General features: G+C 25.0%; 1 protein-coding gene across 1 annotated transcript; it reads left to right on the top strand.

The window, feature by feature from the left end:
• Window positions 1-1,632: 1,632 nt before the first annotated feature.
• LOC126553593 (52 kDa repressor of the inhibitor of the protein kinase-like) lies at window positions 1,633-14,437 on the top strand. Its single transcript, XM_050208736.1, has 6 exons — window positions 1,633-1,830; window positions 11,425-11,544; window positions 11,992-12,258; window positions 12,447-12,538; window positions 12,580-13,829; window positions 13,944-14,437. The coding sequence occupies exons 1-6, from the start codon at window positions 1,633-1,635 to the stop codon at window positions 14,435-14,437; spliced, it is 2,421 nt and encodes an 806-aa protein (XP_050064693.1).

Raw genomic sequence — 14,437 nt, 5'->3', positions numbered from 1 at the left:
ATCGCATAATAACGATAACGATGAGCCGTGGCAACATATGTTAATAGGAGATTTTAAAAGATTGCAAAAATAAAAATTTTTTCATAAGATTATGTGAAAATACACTGTTATATTTTTTATTTTGCTAATAAAAAAGTCATAATTTATATAACACATTTGAAACATTTGCCATTAAAATAAAATATTAATTTTACCTACATAAAATATAGTTTGGAAAAAATATGATAATAGGAGATTTTAAAAAATTGCAAAAATAAAAATTTTTTCATAGGATTATGTGTAAATACACAGTTATATTTTTTATTTTGCTAATAAAAAAGTCATAATTTATCTTTCACATTTGAAACATTTTCCATTAAAATAAAATGTTAATTTTAACCACATAAAATATAGTTTGGAAAAAATATGTTAAAAGGAGATTTTAAAAAATTGCAAAAATAAAATTTTTTCCTAGGATTATTTGTAAATACACCATAATACTTTTTATTTTGCTAATAAAAAAGTCATAAAATATCTTACACATTTGAAACATTTTCCATTAAAATAAAATGTTAATTTTAACCACATAAAATATAGTTTGGAAAAAACATGTTAATAGAAGATTTTAAAAAATTGCAAAAATAAAAATTTTTTCTTAGGATTATATGTAAATACACTGTTATATTTTTTATTTTGCTAATAAGAAAGTCATAATTTAAATAACACATTTGAAACATTTTCCATTAAAATAAAATGTTAATTTTAACCACATAAAATATAGTTTGGAAAAAATATGTTAAAAGGAGATTTTAAAAAATTGCAAAAATAAAAATTTTTTCTTAGGATTATGTGTAAATACACTGTTATATTTTTTATTTTGCTAATAAGAAAGTCATAATTTATCTTTCACATTTGAAACATTTTCCATTAAAATAAAATGTTAATTTTAACCACATAACATATAGTTTGGAAAAAATATGTTAATAGGAGATTATTAAAAATTTCAAAAATAAAAGTTTTTTCTTAGGATTATGTGTAAATACACCGTAATACTTTTTATTTTGCTAATAAAATAGTAATTATTAATTTGACACATTTGAAATATTTGCTATTATTATAAAATGTTAATTTTACCTACATAAAAAATAGTTTGGAAAAAATATGTTAATAGAAGATTTAAAAAAATTGCAAAAATAAAAATTTTTTCATTGGATTATGTGTAAATACACTGTTATATTTTTTATTTTGCTAATAAAAAAGTCATAATTTATCTTACACACTTGAAACATTTGCCATTTAAATAAAATGTAAATTTTAACCACATAAAATATAGTTTGGAAAAAATATGTTGTTGCCCTATGGGCTTGCTACGCTGCGGCGATAATGCCTGGTATGTTTAACATAGGCAACCAAATGTTCGACTTCTGAGAACTGATGAAGTAGGCAACACAAGACACAAGAACGACGACGTAGATACGAGGAGACCAAAATAACTTACAATTAAGGGACTAAGGAAGTTGAATTTATACACGGGAATGAGGAAGATGAGTTTATTTATAATGGGTGGGTCTCGGTGGTCGGAATCGGTTTGGTGCAATGACCACCGAGCTCACACAGCTTGGGCAATACTTAATCTCTAAACTTAAAATTACGATGATGATGATGTGGATGATGTGGACGATGTGGATGATGACTTCACGAGACCACCGACGGCGGACAGACTTGAAGACCTTGGCGGCCTCTCACACACCCCGGTGGGTGCTGGCGGTCTTACGCACTCAATGTAGCACCAATCCCAATCTCGGGCAATTGACTCGTATCGGCCAACGTTGTCTCAAGTCTCAACGAAGAGTTAGTGTAGACCAATATACGGTATTAATACAACCAGACAAATAAAACAACTCACGTGAATAGTTGCACGGTGTATAGTTTATTATAATAACAACTGACCGTTTCTTGTCGCAATGACTTGGTCGATACAAAATAATGATATATATATATATATATGCCGCAGTGGCAACGAGATTAACGACGACAATGCTTTAATAGCACAATTAAACATAAACATACATATTATAATAAAAAATTAACGATACTTATTCAAAACAAAAGACTATAACGTATTGTATATCGGACATATATCTATACAAAACAAAATTGATAACAAAAGGGCGTTGGCCGCATAATCACAACAAAAATATTGAACACATGACATTAAAACAAAACAATTATTACGACAAGTGAAAACGATAACACTAATGATAACTTAATTCACGTAATAATATAATATAAATACCTAACGAGTTATGGTTGGTGACGAAGAAAAGGGAGAGAGATACAGACTAGTCGCCGCCGTGTTGTTATGCATATCGCATAATAACGATAACGATGAGCCGTGGCAACATATGTTAATAGGAGATTTTAAAAGATTGCAAAAATAAAAATTTTTTCATAAGATTATGTGTAAATACACTGTTATATTTTTTATTTTGCTAATAAAAAAGTCATAATTTATATAACACATTTGAAACATTTGCCATTAAAATAAAATATTAATTTTACCTACATAAAATATAGTTGGAAAAAATATGATAATAGGAGATTTTAAAAAATTGCAAAAATAAAATTTTTTCATAGGATTATGTGTAAATACACAGTTATATTTTTTATTTTGCTAATAAAAAAGTCATAATTTATCTTTCACATTTGAAACATTTTCCATTAAAATAAAATGTTAATTTTAACCACATAAAATATAGTTTGGAAAAAATTTTAAAAGGAGATTTTAAAAAATGGCAAAAATAAAATTTTTTCTTAGATTATTTGTAAATACACCATAATACTTTTTATTTTGCTAATAAAAAAGTCATAAAATATCTTTCACATTTGAAACATTTTCCATTAAAATAAAATGTTAATTTTAACCACATAACATATAGTTTGGAAAAAATATGTTAATAGGAGATTATTAAAAATTTCAAAAATAAAAGTTTTTTCTTAGGATTATGTGTAAATACACCCGTAATACTTTTTATTTTGCTAATAAAATAGTAATTATTAATTTGACACATTTGAAATATTTGCTATTATTATAAAATGTTAATTTTACCTACATAAAAAATAGTTTGGAAAAAATATGTTGTTGCCCTATGGGCTTGCTACGCTGCGGCGATAATGCCTGGTATGTTTAACATAGGCAACCAAATGTTCGACTTCTGAGAACTGATGAAGTAGGCAACACAAGACACAAGAACGACGACGTAGATACGAGGAGACCAAAATAACTTACAATTAAGGGACTAAGGAAGTTGAATTTATACACGGGAATGAGGAAGATGAGTTTATTTATAATGGGTGGGTCTCGGTGGTCGGAATCGGTTTGGTGCAATGACCACCGAGCTCACACAGCTTGGGCAATACTTAATCTCTAAACTTAAAATTACGATGATGATGATGTGGAATGTGGATGATGTGGACGATGTGGATGATGACTTCACGAGACCACCGACGGCGGACAGACTTGAAGACCTTGGCGGCCTCTCACACACCCCGGTGGGTGCTGGCGGTCTTACGCACTCAATGTAGCACCAATCCCAATCTCGGGCAATTGACTCGTATCGGCCAACGTTGTCTCAAGTCTCAACGAAGAGTTAGTGTAGACCAATATACGGTATTAATACAACCAGACAAATAAACACACTCACGTGAATAGTTGCACGGTGTATAGTTTATTATAATAACAACTGACCGTTTCTTGTCGCAATGACTTGGTCGATACAAAATAATGAATATATATAATATATGCCGCAGTGGCAACGAGATTAACGACGACAATGCTTTAATAGCACAATTAAACATAAACATACATATTATAATAAAAAATTAACGATACTTATTCAAAACAAAAGACTATAACGTATTGTATATCGGACATATATCTATACAAAACAAAATTGATAACAAAAGGGCGTTGGCCGCATAATCACAACAAAATATTAACACATGACATTAAAACAAAACATTATTACGACAAGTGAAAACGATAACACTAATGATAACTTAATTCACGTAATAATATAATATAAATACCTAACGAGTTATGGTTGGTGCCGAAGAAAAGGAGAGAGATACAGACTAGTCGCCGCCGTGTTTTATGCATATCGCATAATAACGATAACGATGAGCCGTGGCAACATATGTTAATAGGAGATTTTAAAAGATTGCAAAAATAAAAATTTTTTCATAAGATTATGTGAAAATACACAGTTATATTTTTTATTTTGCTACTAAAAAAGTCATAATTTATCTTTCACATTTGAAACATTTTCCATTAAAATAAAATGTTAATTTTAACCACATAAAATATAGTTTGGAAAAAATATGTTAAAAGGAGATTTTAAAAAATTGCAAAAATAAAATTTTTTCTTAGGATTATTTGTAAATACACCAAAATACTTTTTATTTTGCTAATAAAAAAGTCATAATTTATATAACACATTTGAAACATTTGCCATTAAAATAAAATATTAATTTTACCTACATAAAATATAGTTTGGAAAAAATATGATAATAGGAGATTTTAAAAAATTGCAAAAATAAAAATTTTTTCATAGGATTATGTGTAAATACACAGTTATATTTTTTATTTTGCTAATAAAAAAGTCATAATTTATCTTTCACATTTGAAACATTTTCCATTAAAATAAAATGTTAATTTTAACCACATAAAATATAGTTTGGAAAAAATATGTTAAAAGGAGATTTTAAAAAATTGCAAAAATAAAATTTTTTCTTAGGATTATTTGTAAATACACCAAAATACTTTTTATTTTGCTAATAAAAAAGTCATAAAATATCTTACACATTTGAAACATTTTCCATTAAAATAAAATGTTAATTTTTACACATAAAATATAATTTGGAAAAAATATGTTAATAGGAGATTTTAAAAAATTGCAAAAATAAAATTTTTTCATAGATTATGTGAAAATACATTGTTATATTTTTTTTTTTGCTAAAAAAAAGTCATAATTTATATAACACATTTGAAACATTTGCCATTAAAATAAAATATTAATTTTACCTACATAAAATATAGTTTGGAAAAAATATGATAATAGGAGATTTTAAAAAATTGCAAAAATAAAAATTTTTTCATAGGATTATGTGTAAATACACAGTTATATTTTTTATTTTGCTAATAAAAAAGTCATAATTTATCTTTCACATTTGAAACATTTTCCATTAAAATAAAATGTTAATTTTAACCACATAAAAGATAGTTTGGAAAAAATATGGTTATAGGATATTTTAAAAAATTGGAAAAATAAAAATTTTTATGTGATCATGAATAAATACACCATTATATTTTTTATTTTGCTAATAAGAAAGTCATAATTTATATAACACATTTGAAACATTTTCCATTAAAATAAAATGTTAATTTTAACCACATAAAATATAGTTTGGAAAAAATATGTTAAAAGGAGATTTTAAAAAATTGCAAAAATAAAATTTTTTCTTAGGATTATTTGTAAATACACCATAATACTTTTTATTTTGCTAATAAAAAAGTCATAAAATATCTTACACATTTGAAACATTTTCCATTAAAATAAAATGTTAATTTTACCCACATAAAATATAATTTGGAAAAAATATGTTAATAGGGGATTTTAAAAAATTGCAAAAATAAAAATTTTTTCCTAGGATTATTTGTAAATACACCATAATACTTTTTATTTTGCGAATAAGAAAGTCATAATTTATATAACACATTTGAAACATTTGCCATTAAAATAAAATATTAATTTTACCTACATAAAATATAGTTTGGAAAAAATATGATAATAGGAGATTTTAAAAAATTGCAAAAATAAAATTTTTTCTTAGGATTATTTGTAAATACACCAAAATACTTTTTATTTTGCTAATAAAAAAGTCATAAAATATCTTACACATTTGAAACATTTTCCATTTAAATAAAATGTTAATTTTACCCACATAAAATATAATTTGGAAAAAATATGTTAATAGGAGATTTTAAAAAATTGCAAAAATAAAAATTTTTCCTAGGATTATTTGTAAATACACCATAATACTTTTTATTTTGCTAATAAGAAAGTCATAATTTATATAACACATTTGAAACATTTGCCATTAAAATAAAATATTAATTTTACCTACATAAAATATAGTTTGGAAAAAACATGTTAATAGAAGATTTTAAAAAATTGCAAAAATAAAAATTTTTTCTTAGGATTATATGTAAATACACTGTTATATTTTTTATTTTGCTAATAAGAAAGTCATAATTTAAATAACACATTTGAAACATTTCCATTAAAATAAAATGTTAATTTTAACCACATAAAATATAGTTTGGAAAAAATATGTTAAAAGGAGATATTAAAAAATTGCAAAAATAAAAATTTTTTCTTAGGATTATTTGTAAATACACCATAATACATTTTATTTTGCTAATAAGAAAGTCATAATTTATATAAAACATTTGAAACATTTGCCATTAAAATAAAATATTAATTTTACCTACATAAAATATAGTTTGGAAAAAATATGATAATAGGAGATTTTAAAAAATTGCAAAAATAAAAATTTTTTCATAGGATTATGTGTAATACACAGTTATTTTTTATTTTGCTAATAAAAAAGTCATAATTATCTTCACATTTGTTTGAAAATTTCAATAAAATAAAATGTTAATTTTAACCACATAAAATATATTTTGGAAAAAATATGTTAATAGGAGATTTTAAAAAATTGCAAAAATAAAAATTTTTTCTTAGGATTTGTGTAAATACACTGTTATATTTTTTATTTTGCTAATAAGAAAGTCATAATTTATCTTCACATTTGAAACATTTCCATTAAAATAAAATGTAATTTTAACCACATAACATATAGTTTGGAAAAAATATGTTAATAGGAGATTATTAAAATTTCAAAAATAAAAGTTTTTTCTTAGGATTATGTGTAAATACACCGTAATACTTTTTATTTTGCTAATAAAATAGTAATTATTAATTTGACACATTTGAAATATTGCTATTATTATAAAATGTTAATTTTACTACAAAAAATAGTTTGGAAAAAATATGTTAATAGAAGATTTAAAAAAATTGCAAAAATAAAAATTTTTTCATAGGATTATGTGTAAATACACCGTTATATTTTTTATTTTGCTAATAAAAAAGTCATAATTTATCTTACACATTTGAAACATTTCCATAAAATAAAATGTTAATTTTAACCACATAAAATATATTTTGGAAAAAATATGTTAATAGGAGATTTTAAAAAATTGCAAAAATAAAAATTTTTTCTTAGGATTATGTGTAAATACACTGTTATATTTTTTATTTTGCTAATAAGAAAGTCATAATTTAAATAACACATTTGAAACATTTTCCATTAAAATAAAATGTTAATTTTAACCACATAAAATATAGTTTGGAAAAAATATGTTAAAAGGAGATTTTAAAAAATTGCAAAAATAAAATTTTTTCTTAGGATTATTTGTAAATACACCATAATACTTTTTATTTTGCTAATAAAAAAGTCATAAAATATCTTACACATTTGAAACATTTTCCATTAAAATAAAATGTTAATTTTACCCACATAAAATATAATTTGGAAAAAATATGTTAATAGGAGATTTTAAAAAATTGCAAAAATAAAAATTTTTTCTAGGATTATTTGTAAATACACCATAATACTTTTTATTTTGCGAATAAGAAAGTCATAATTTATATAACACATTTGAAACATTTGCCATTAAAATAAAATATTAATTTTACCTACATAAAATATAGTTTGGAAAAAATATGATAATAGGAGATTTTAAAAAATTGCAAAAATAAAAATTTTTTCATAGGATTATGTGTAAATACACTGTTATATTTTTTATTTTGCTAATAAAAAAGTCATTAATTTATCTTTCACATTTGAAACATTTTCCATTAAAATAAAATGTTAATTTTAACCACATAAAATATAGTTTGGAAAAAACATGTTAATAGGAGTTTTTAAAAAATTGCAAAAATAAAAATTTTTTCTTAGGATTATGTGTAAATACACTGTTATATTTTTTATTTTGCTAATAAGAAAGTCATAATTTATCTTTCACATTTGAAACATTTTCCATTAAAATAAAATGTTAATTTTAACCACATAAAATATAGTTTGGAAAAATATGTTAATAGGAGATTTTAAAAAATTGGAAAAATAAAAATTTTTATGTGATCATGAATAAATACACCATTATATTTTTTATTTTGCTAATAAGAAAGTCATAATTTATATAACACATATGAAACATTTGCCATAATAATAAAATATTAATTTTACCTACATAAAATATAGTTTGGAAAAAATATGTTAATAGGAGATTTTGAAAAATTGCAAAAATAAAAATTTTTTTATAAGATTATGTGTAAATACACTGTTATATTTTTTATTTTGCTAATAAAAAAGTCATAATTTATCTTACACACTTGAAACATTTTCCATTAAAATAAAATGTCAATTATACCCACATAAAATATAGTTTGGAAAAAATATGTTAATAGGAGATTTTAAAAAATTGCAAAAATAAAAATTTTTTCATTGGATTATGTGTAAATACACTGTTATATTTTAGATTCTGAACGAAGTGATGAATGTATTGATTTGTGTGTTTTTTTTTTTTTTTTTTTTTGTGTCTGTGTACAGCATAACTAGTCGAAATAATGCTCCAATTTCAAACAATGGGGGTGGTTTCCGATGTAAAAGTGAATATCCTTGTTGCATTCTAGAGGTAGGTTATCATTTTCCAACAGTTTTCTAAAAAATCGAGAAAAACAAAAAAAAAATGACGGAAAAACGGCAATTTTTACGCAAAACCAGTTTTCGACCAAATCGAATTTTTTTTATGGTTGTAATTCAAAAACTAATCACTGAAAATACTTGAAATTTTCACCAAATGTTAATGTCAGTGGTATCCGTATATAGTTAAATTTTCAAAAAATTTTGACTTTTTTTGAGTTATTTATAGACCACTGAAATTTTCGATTTTTTTGAGAAATTTTTTTAAAGTGTCGATAAAAATTTTTTGGATGACCAAAAAGTTTTGAAAATTTAATACAAGGTTTCTTATGAGTTGTTTTTAATGTAGCTAAAAAAATTTAAAAATCGTTAGTCACAATTTTTTTTTATAAGCGTTTTTAGTTCAAATTTTTACGAAATCTGTCGAAAACGCGAAAATTTGCAAGTAATTTTGAAGTTGAAAAATCATAAAATTTTTTTATTTTATAACTAAGTTTTGAAAATTTGGTACAAGGTTCTCCATACATTTTTCTTCAAATATCTGTAAAAAAAACTCTACCGGATTCAGACAAAAAATTTTTATGAGTGTTTGAAATTTAAATTTTTACAAAACCGCGTTAAATAACAGTTTAGCCTCAAACGATTTTTGATATTTGTTATTATTCAAAAAGTATAAGTCGTAGATACTTGAAAATTTTACCAGTTATTAAGATTCGCGTTTTCTTTACGTGATTTAAATTTCAAAATATTTTGACTTTTTTTTAGCTATTTATAGACAATTGAAATTTTCAATTTTTCTGAAAAAATATTTTTGAAGTGTCGATAAAATTTTTTTGGCCCTATCAAAATACTTGAAAATTTAATACAATGTTCCTCATAAGTTATTCTTATAGTGATTAAAAAATTATAAGAATACATAGGCACAATTTTTTTTTAATAGCATTTGAAGTTCAAATATTTACAAAAATTCGTCAAAAGCATGAATATTTGGAAATTATTTGAAGTTGAAAAATCATAAAATTTTTTGTGTTTATAACTAAGGATTAAAAATACAACACTAAGTTTTCCATAAGTTTACCTTCAAGTATCTATAGAGAAAACTCGAAGCATCATTATAGGAAAAATTTTAAGTGCGTTTGAATTTTAAATTTTAACGAAATAGTGTAACGATAACGATTTATCCTCAAACGATTTTAAATATTTGTTATTATTCAAAAAGTATAAGTCGTAGATACTTAAAAATTTTACCAGTTATTAAAATTCACGTTTTCTTTACGTGATTTAATTTTCAAAATATTTTGACTTTTTTTGAGCTATTTATAAACAACTGAAATTTTCAATTTTTCTGAAAATTGTTTTTTTATGTGTCGATAAAATCTTTTTGGCCCTATCAAAATACTTGAAAATTTAATGCAAATTCTTCATAAGTTATTATTATAGTGATTAAAAAATTATAAGAATACATAGGCACAATTTTTTTTTATTAGCATTTGAAGTTCAAATATTGACAAAAATTCGTCAAAACTATGAATACTTGGAAATTATTTTGTAGATATATTTCATAAAAATTTTTGTATAAGTAGCTAAGAGTTGAAAATTTAATACAAGGTTTTTCATTAGTTAAGCTTACAATTATTATAAAAGAACTTAAATTTTGTTGCATTCAGGCCATTAAAACATAAACCACCTTTTTCACCAACCACTAGAAATTATATCCTAGGCTGACAAATCATCTTCGTTCAGAATCGTTTTTCGTATACAATGATAACTATCATTGGATTCAAATTTAACACTCCTATAATATATAATAATGATCCATACGGCACCTAATGTACAGCAGAGCGGTACACACTTGCCCGCTTTTTTATTTTGCTAATAAAAAAGTCATAATTTATCTTACACACTTGAAACCAGTGGCGTCCGCAGGGGGGGGGGGGGCTAACGGGCTGAAGCCCCCCCCATTGCCCGTATTATCGTATTATTGTGTTTTGTTTTTATATTTACCTCGATTTAATATAGACAATATAGTTTCTTAAATCGTGTGTTTACCTATTTATGGAAACAATGCAGACCATATTGTCATAAACTGACTAAACTCCTATAAGGTTCATAGATAATATTTTTATACATTCCAATATTCCATAGTCAGTAAACACGATTGAAGATACTATTTTTAGCCGTGCCACAGTCCATATAAATCTATAATCTATGATAAAAATTGAACTGATGTTAGCAACAATAACCGTCTATCCAATCGTACGTTATTCCGATGCCCGAGTTATATATAAATTATAATATAATAATTATAATCTTATAATATAATATAATATAGCTTTATAGAAATATTTTTGGTTATGTAATTTTTTTTGCACAGCAATCCGATTTTTTCTCTTGTGTGTCTACTGTCGAGGTATTTTGTAAACGTTTTTTGTAATCGTTTTGAAGTGTAAGTTGTATAGATTTGACAATACCATTTCATTTTTTAAATTTCTCATTATGTCAGAAAAAAGGACAAGTTTGTTTTCGATTTTCAGTTCGAAGAAAAAAAAAACTGTAAGTAATGTAATTTATATATTTAAACAATTAAACAAATATGAACTTTTATTATAACAATTATAGGATGATTGCATTAATTCTGTGTCTACTGCTGAAGATAACTATAATGATTCTAAATCTATGTCTAATCATGTGGCACACAACACATCTACAACTGATTCTACATCTACCTCTATTAATTTGGTATGTATTAATTAATAATTTGATTGTTAATTGTTAAATATTATTTATTATAATGTATGATTACTACCTATGACTTCTTCATTAAATAGTTATTAAATCATACATTGATTAAAATAACCTGTAATCCTTAGTTACAGTGGGAAAATTAATAATGCTACTTATGCAAATACACAAATATATTTATAGATATATAGCCATATAGGTAGCTAAGATTAGTCTTATGTATTATACTATTATGATAACATTTAATTAATATTCATTTAATTATTGGCTTATTGCTATAAATATTAATGGGTTACTGCTTATTAGTTTTTTTTTTTTTTAATAGTACATTGGTACTATAATTACCAAACTATTTAAATAAATACAGTTAATACTCAATAGAATTTCTTATTTCCTTACAATATCCTTAATTACTATTAAATTATTCTTGATATTTGCTTTTAGTCTTCACAAATTTATACAAATGATATTGCTTGCTTTTTATCAAACCAAAGACTGAAACAATCTGAAATTGCTAAATGCTTAAAGCTTGCTTGGGTACCTCCACCTGATTTTGCATTTCCAGAGAAGATAGAAGGAAAGCAAAAAAGGAAGTTTCAGTACAAATATTTAACAACATTTCCTTGGCTAGCCTATAGTCATCAAAAAGAAGGCGCATACTGTAAACAATGTATATTGTTTGCTTTTTCTGGTGGTGGAATAGCAAATCAGGTAAATAATGCATGCAACTTTTACTTAATAACTATGGTTTTTAACACTATCAAATACCATTTTTTTTATATAGTTATTTAGATAATCCTCATTTAAAATATTAAAATAATAAATAAAGCTTGTTCAATAAATATGGTAATTTAGAAAATTAAATATTAAAACGTACAACATATTATATTATATTTCAGCGTTTGGGAAAATTGGTTACTGAACCCATGGTGAAATTTAAAGATGCCATTAATGAATTCAAAAACCATGAAAAAAAGGAATACCATCTTCTGTCAGTACAAGAGCAAATGACTTTTTAATAAATTATGAAAGTGGAGGTAGTAAAGCTGTTGACGTTCTTCTTGATAAACATAAACAACAAGTAATTGATAGCAATCGAAAGAGGATTGTACCAATTATAAAAACAATTCTATTTTGTGCAAGAAATAATTTGCCATTACGTGGGCATAGAGAATCTGGTTTGTTGTCATCAAGTGAAATTAGAAGTAGTTGTTTGAATGGCGAACAAGGAGTTTTTCGTGCACTTCTTTCGTTTCGAGTTGAATCTGGTGATACAGCACTTCTGAACCACATTGAAACTTCACCAAAAAATTGTACAATGATCAGTTCTAGAATACAAAATGAAATCATAGTTGCGGTTGGAGATGTGATAGTAGGAAAAATAGTAGAACGAATCAAAAAATGTAAATTTTTTTCAATACTGGTGGATGAAACGACAGATATTAGTACAATTGAACAAATGACTGTGTGTATAAGATATGTAGATACATCTTGCTGGATTATACGAGAAGATTTTGTAGGTTTTGTTGAAATGAACTCAACAACAGGTTTAACAATAAAAAATTCAATTTTAGATAAGCTTAAAGATATTGGCTTAAGTATAAATAACCTCAGAGGGCAGGGATATGATGGTGGTGCAAATATGTCGGGGAAAAATAATGGTGCTCAAGCTCTAATTCAAAATGACCAACCACTTGCTTTCTACACACATTGTTTCAGCCATTCATTAAACCTTTGTCTGTCTAAAGCTTGTAATGTTCCATCTATTAAAAATATGTTGGGAATTGTGTCTTGTGTTGCTACTTTTTTTAGTGCATCTGCAAAAAGAGCTGATAAACTTAAGTCAGTTATTGAAGCGGACACAACTAGTAATTCTGAACAAAGTAAAAAAATGAAATTAAAGAAACTGTGTGAAACTCGGTGGGTGGAACGTCATGATGCTCTAATAACATTTAAGAGTTTATACATATACTTGGTTCATGCACTTGAAGATCTACAGAATGATACTAATCTTGAAACTTCTTGCAAAGCCACATTGTACTTAAATTCTATTATGAAAAGTGATTTTTTAGTGTCACTTGAAGTCACTGTTACTGGTTTTTCATATACATTGCAACTTAGTATATCATTGCAAAGTAAGCAGCAAGATTTGTCAAAGGCATTGTCTGATATAATGGTAATTCGATGCGCATTAGAGGAACTTCGAGAAAATGCAGATGTTAATTTTAAAAAAATGTTTAAAGATATCGTTGAATTTGCAGCAAAAGTTGATGTCGAAATAAGTATGCCATGAGTTTGTGGATGACAAACTCATCGAGTCAATATAAATGTAACCGATCCAGAAACATATTTTAAAATTAAAGTGTATTTGCCATTTCTTGATTATATAATTCAAGCTTTGCATACACGATTTGATGATAGACTATCTGATGTTATGCCTCTGGAAGGACTGATTCCATCAAATTTTAGTTTTTATGATGATGACTCTATTTTAAAGGCAGCTATGATTTATGATAAAGATCTTAAATATAGTGATAGTTCATGTCTTAGAGCTGAACTACATATGTGGAGATGTCAGTGGTATAATAATGATGACAAACCACAATCAGTTATTGATACACTACCTCACTGTACAAATCTATTACCAAACATCCAGGTGCTGTTAAGACTATTTGCCACTTTGCCAATTACTTCTGCTACACCAGAAAGAACATTTTCAACATTGAAACGTTTGAAATCCTACTTAAGATCAACCATGACAGAAGAACGTCTTAATGGATTAGCTTTAGCAAATATAAATAAAAAAGAAAATATAACCGAATTGGAAATTATACAACAATTTTCAAAAACATCACCGAAACGACTACAATTAGCAGACTGGACCAAATAA

This window comes from Aphis gossypii, unplaced genomic scaffold, assembly GCF_020184175.1.
Source record: "Aphis gossypii isolate Hap1 unplaced genomic scaffold, ASM2018417v2 Contig00275, whole genome shotgun sequence".
Classification (NCBI taxonomy): Eukaryota; Metazoa; Arthropoda; class Insecta; order Hemiptera; family Aphididae; genus Aphis; species Aphis gossypii.
The sequence above is the reverse complement of the archived record's forward strand: the minus strand, read 5'-3'. Positions and strand labels throughout refer to the sequence as shown.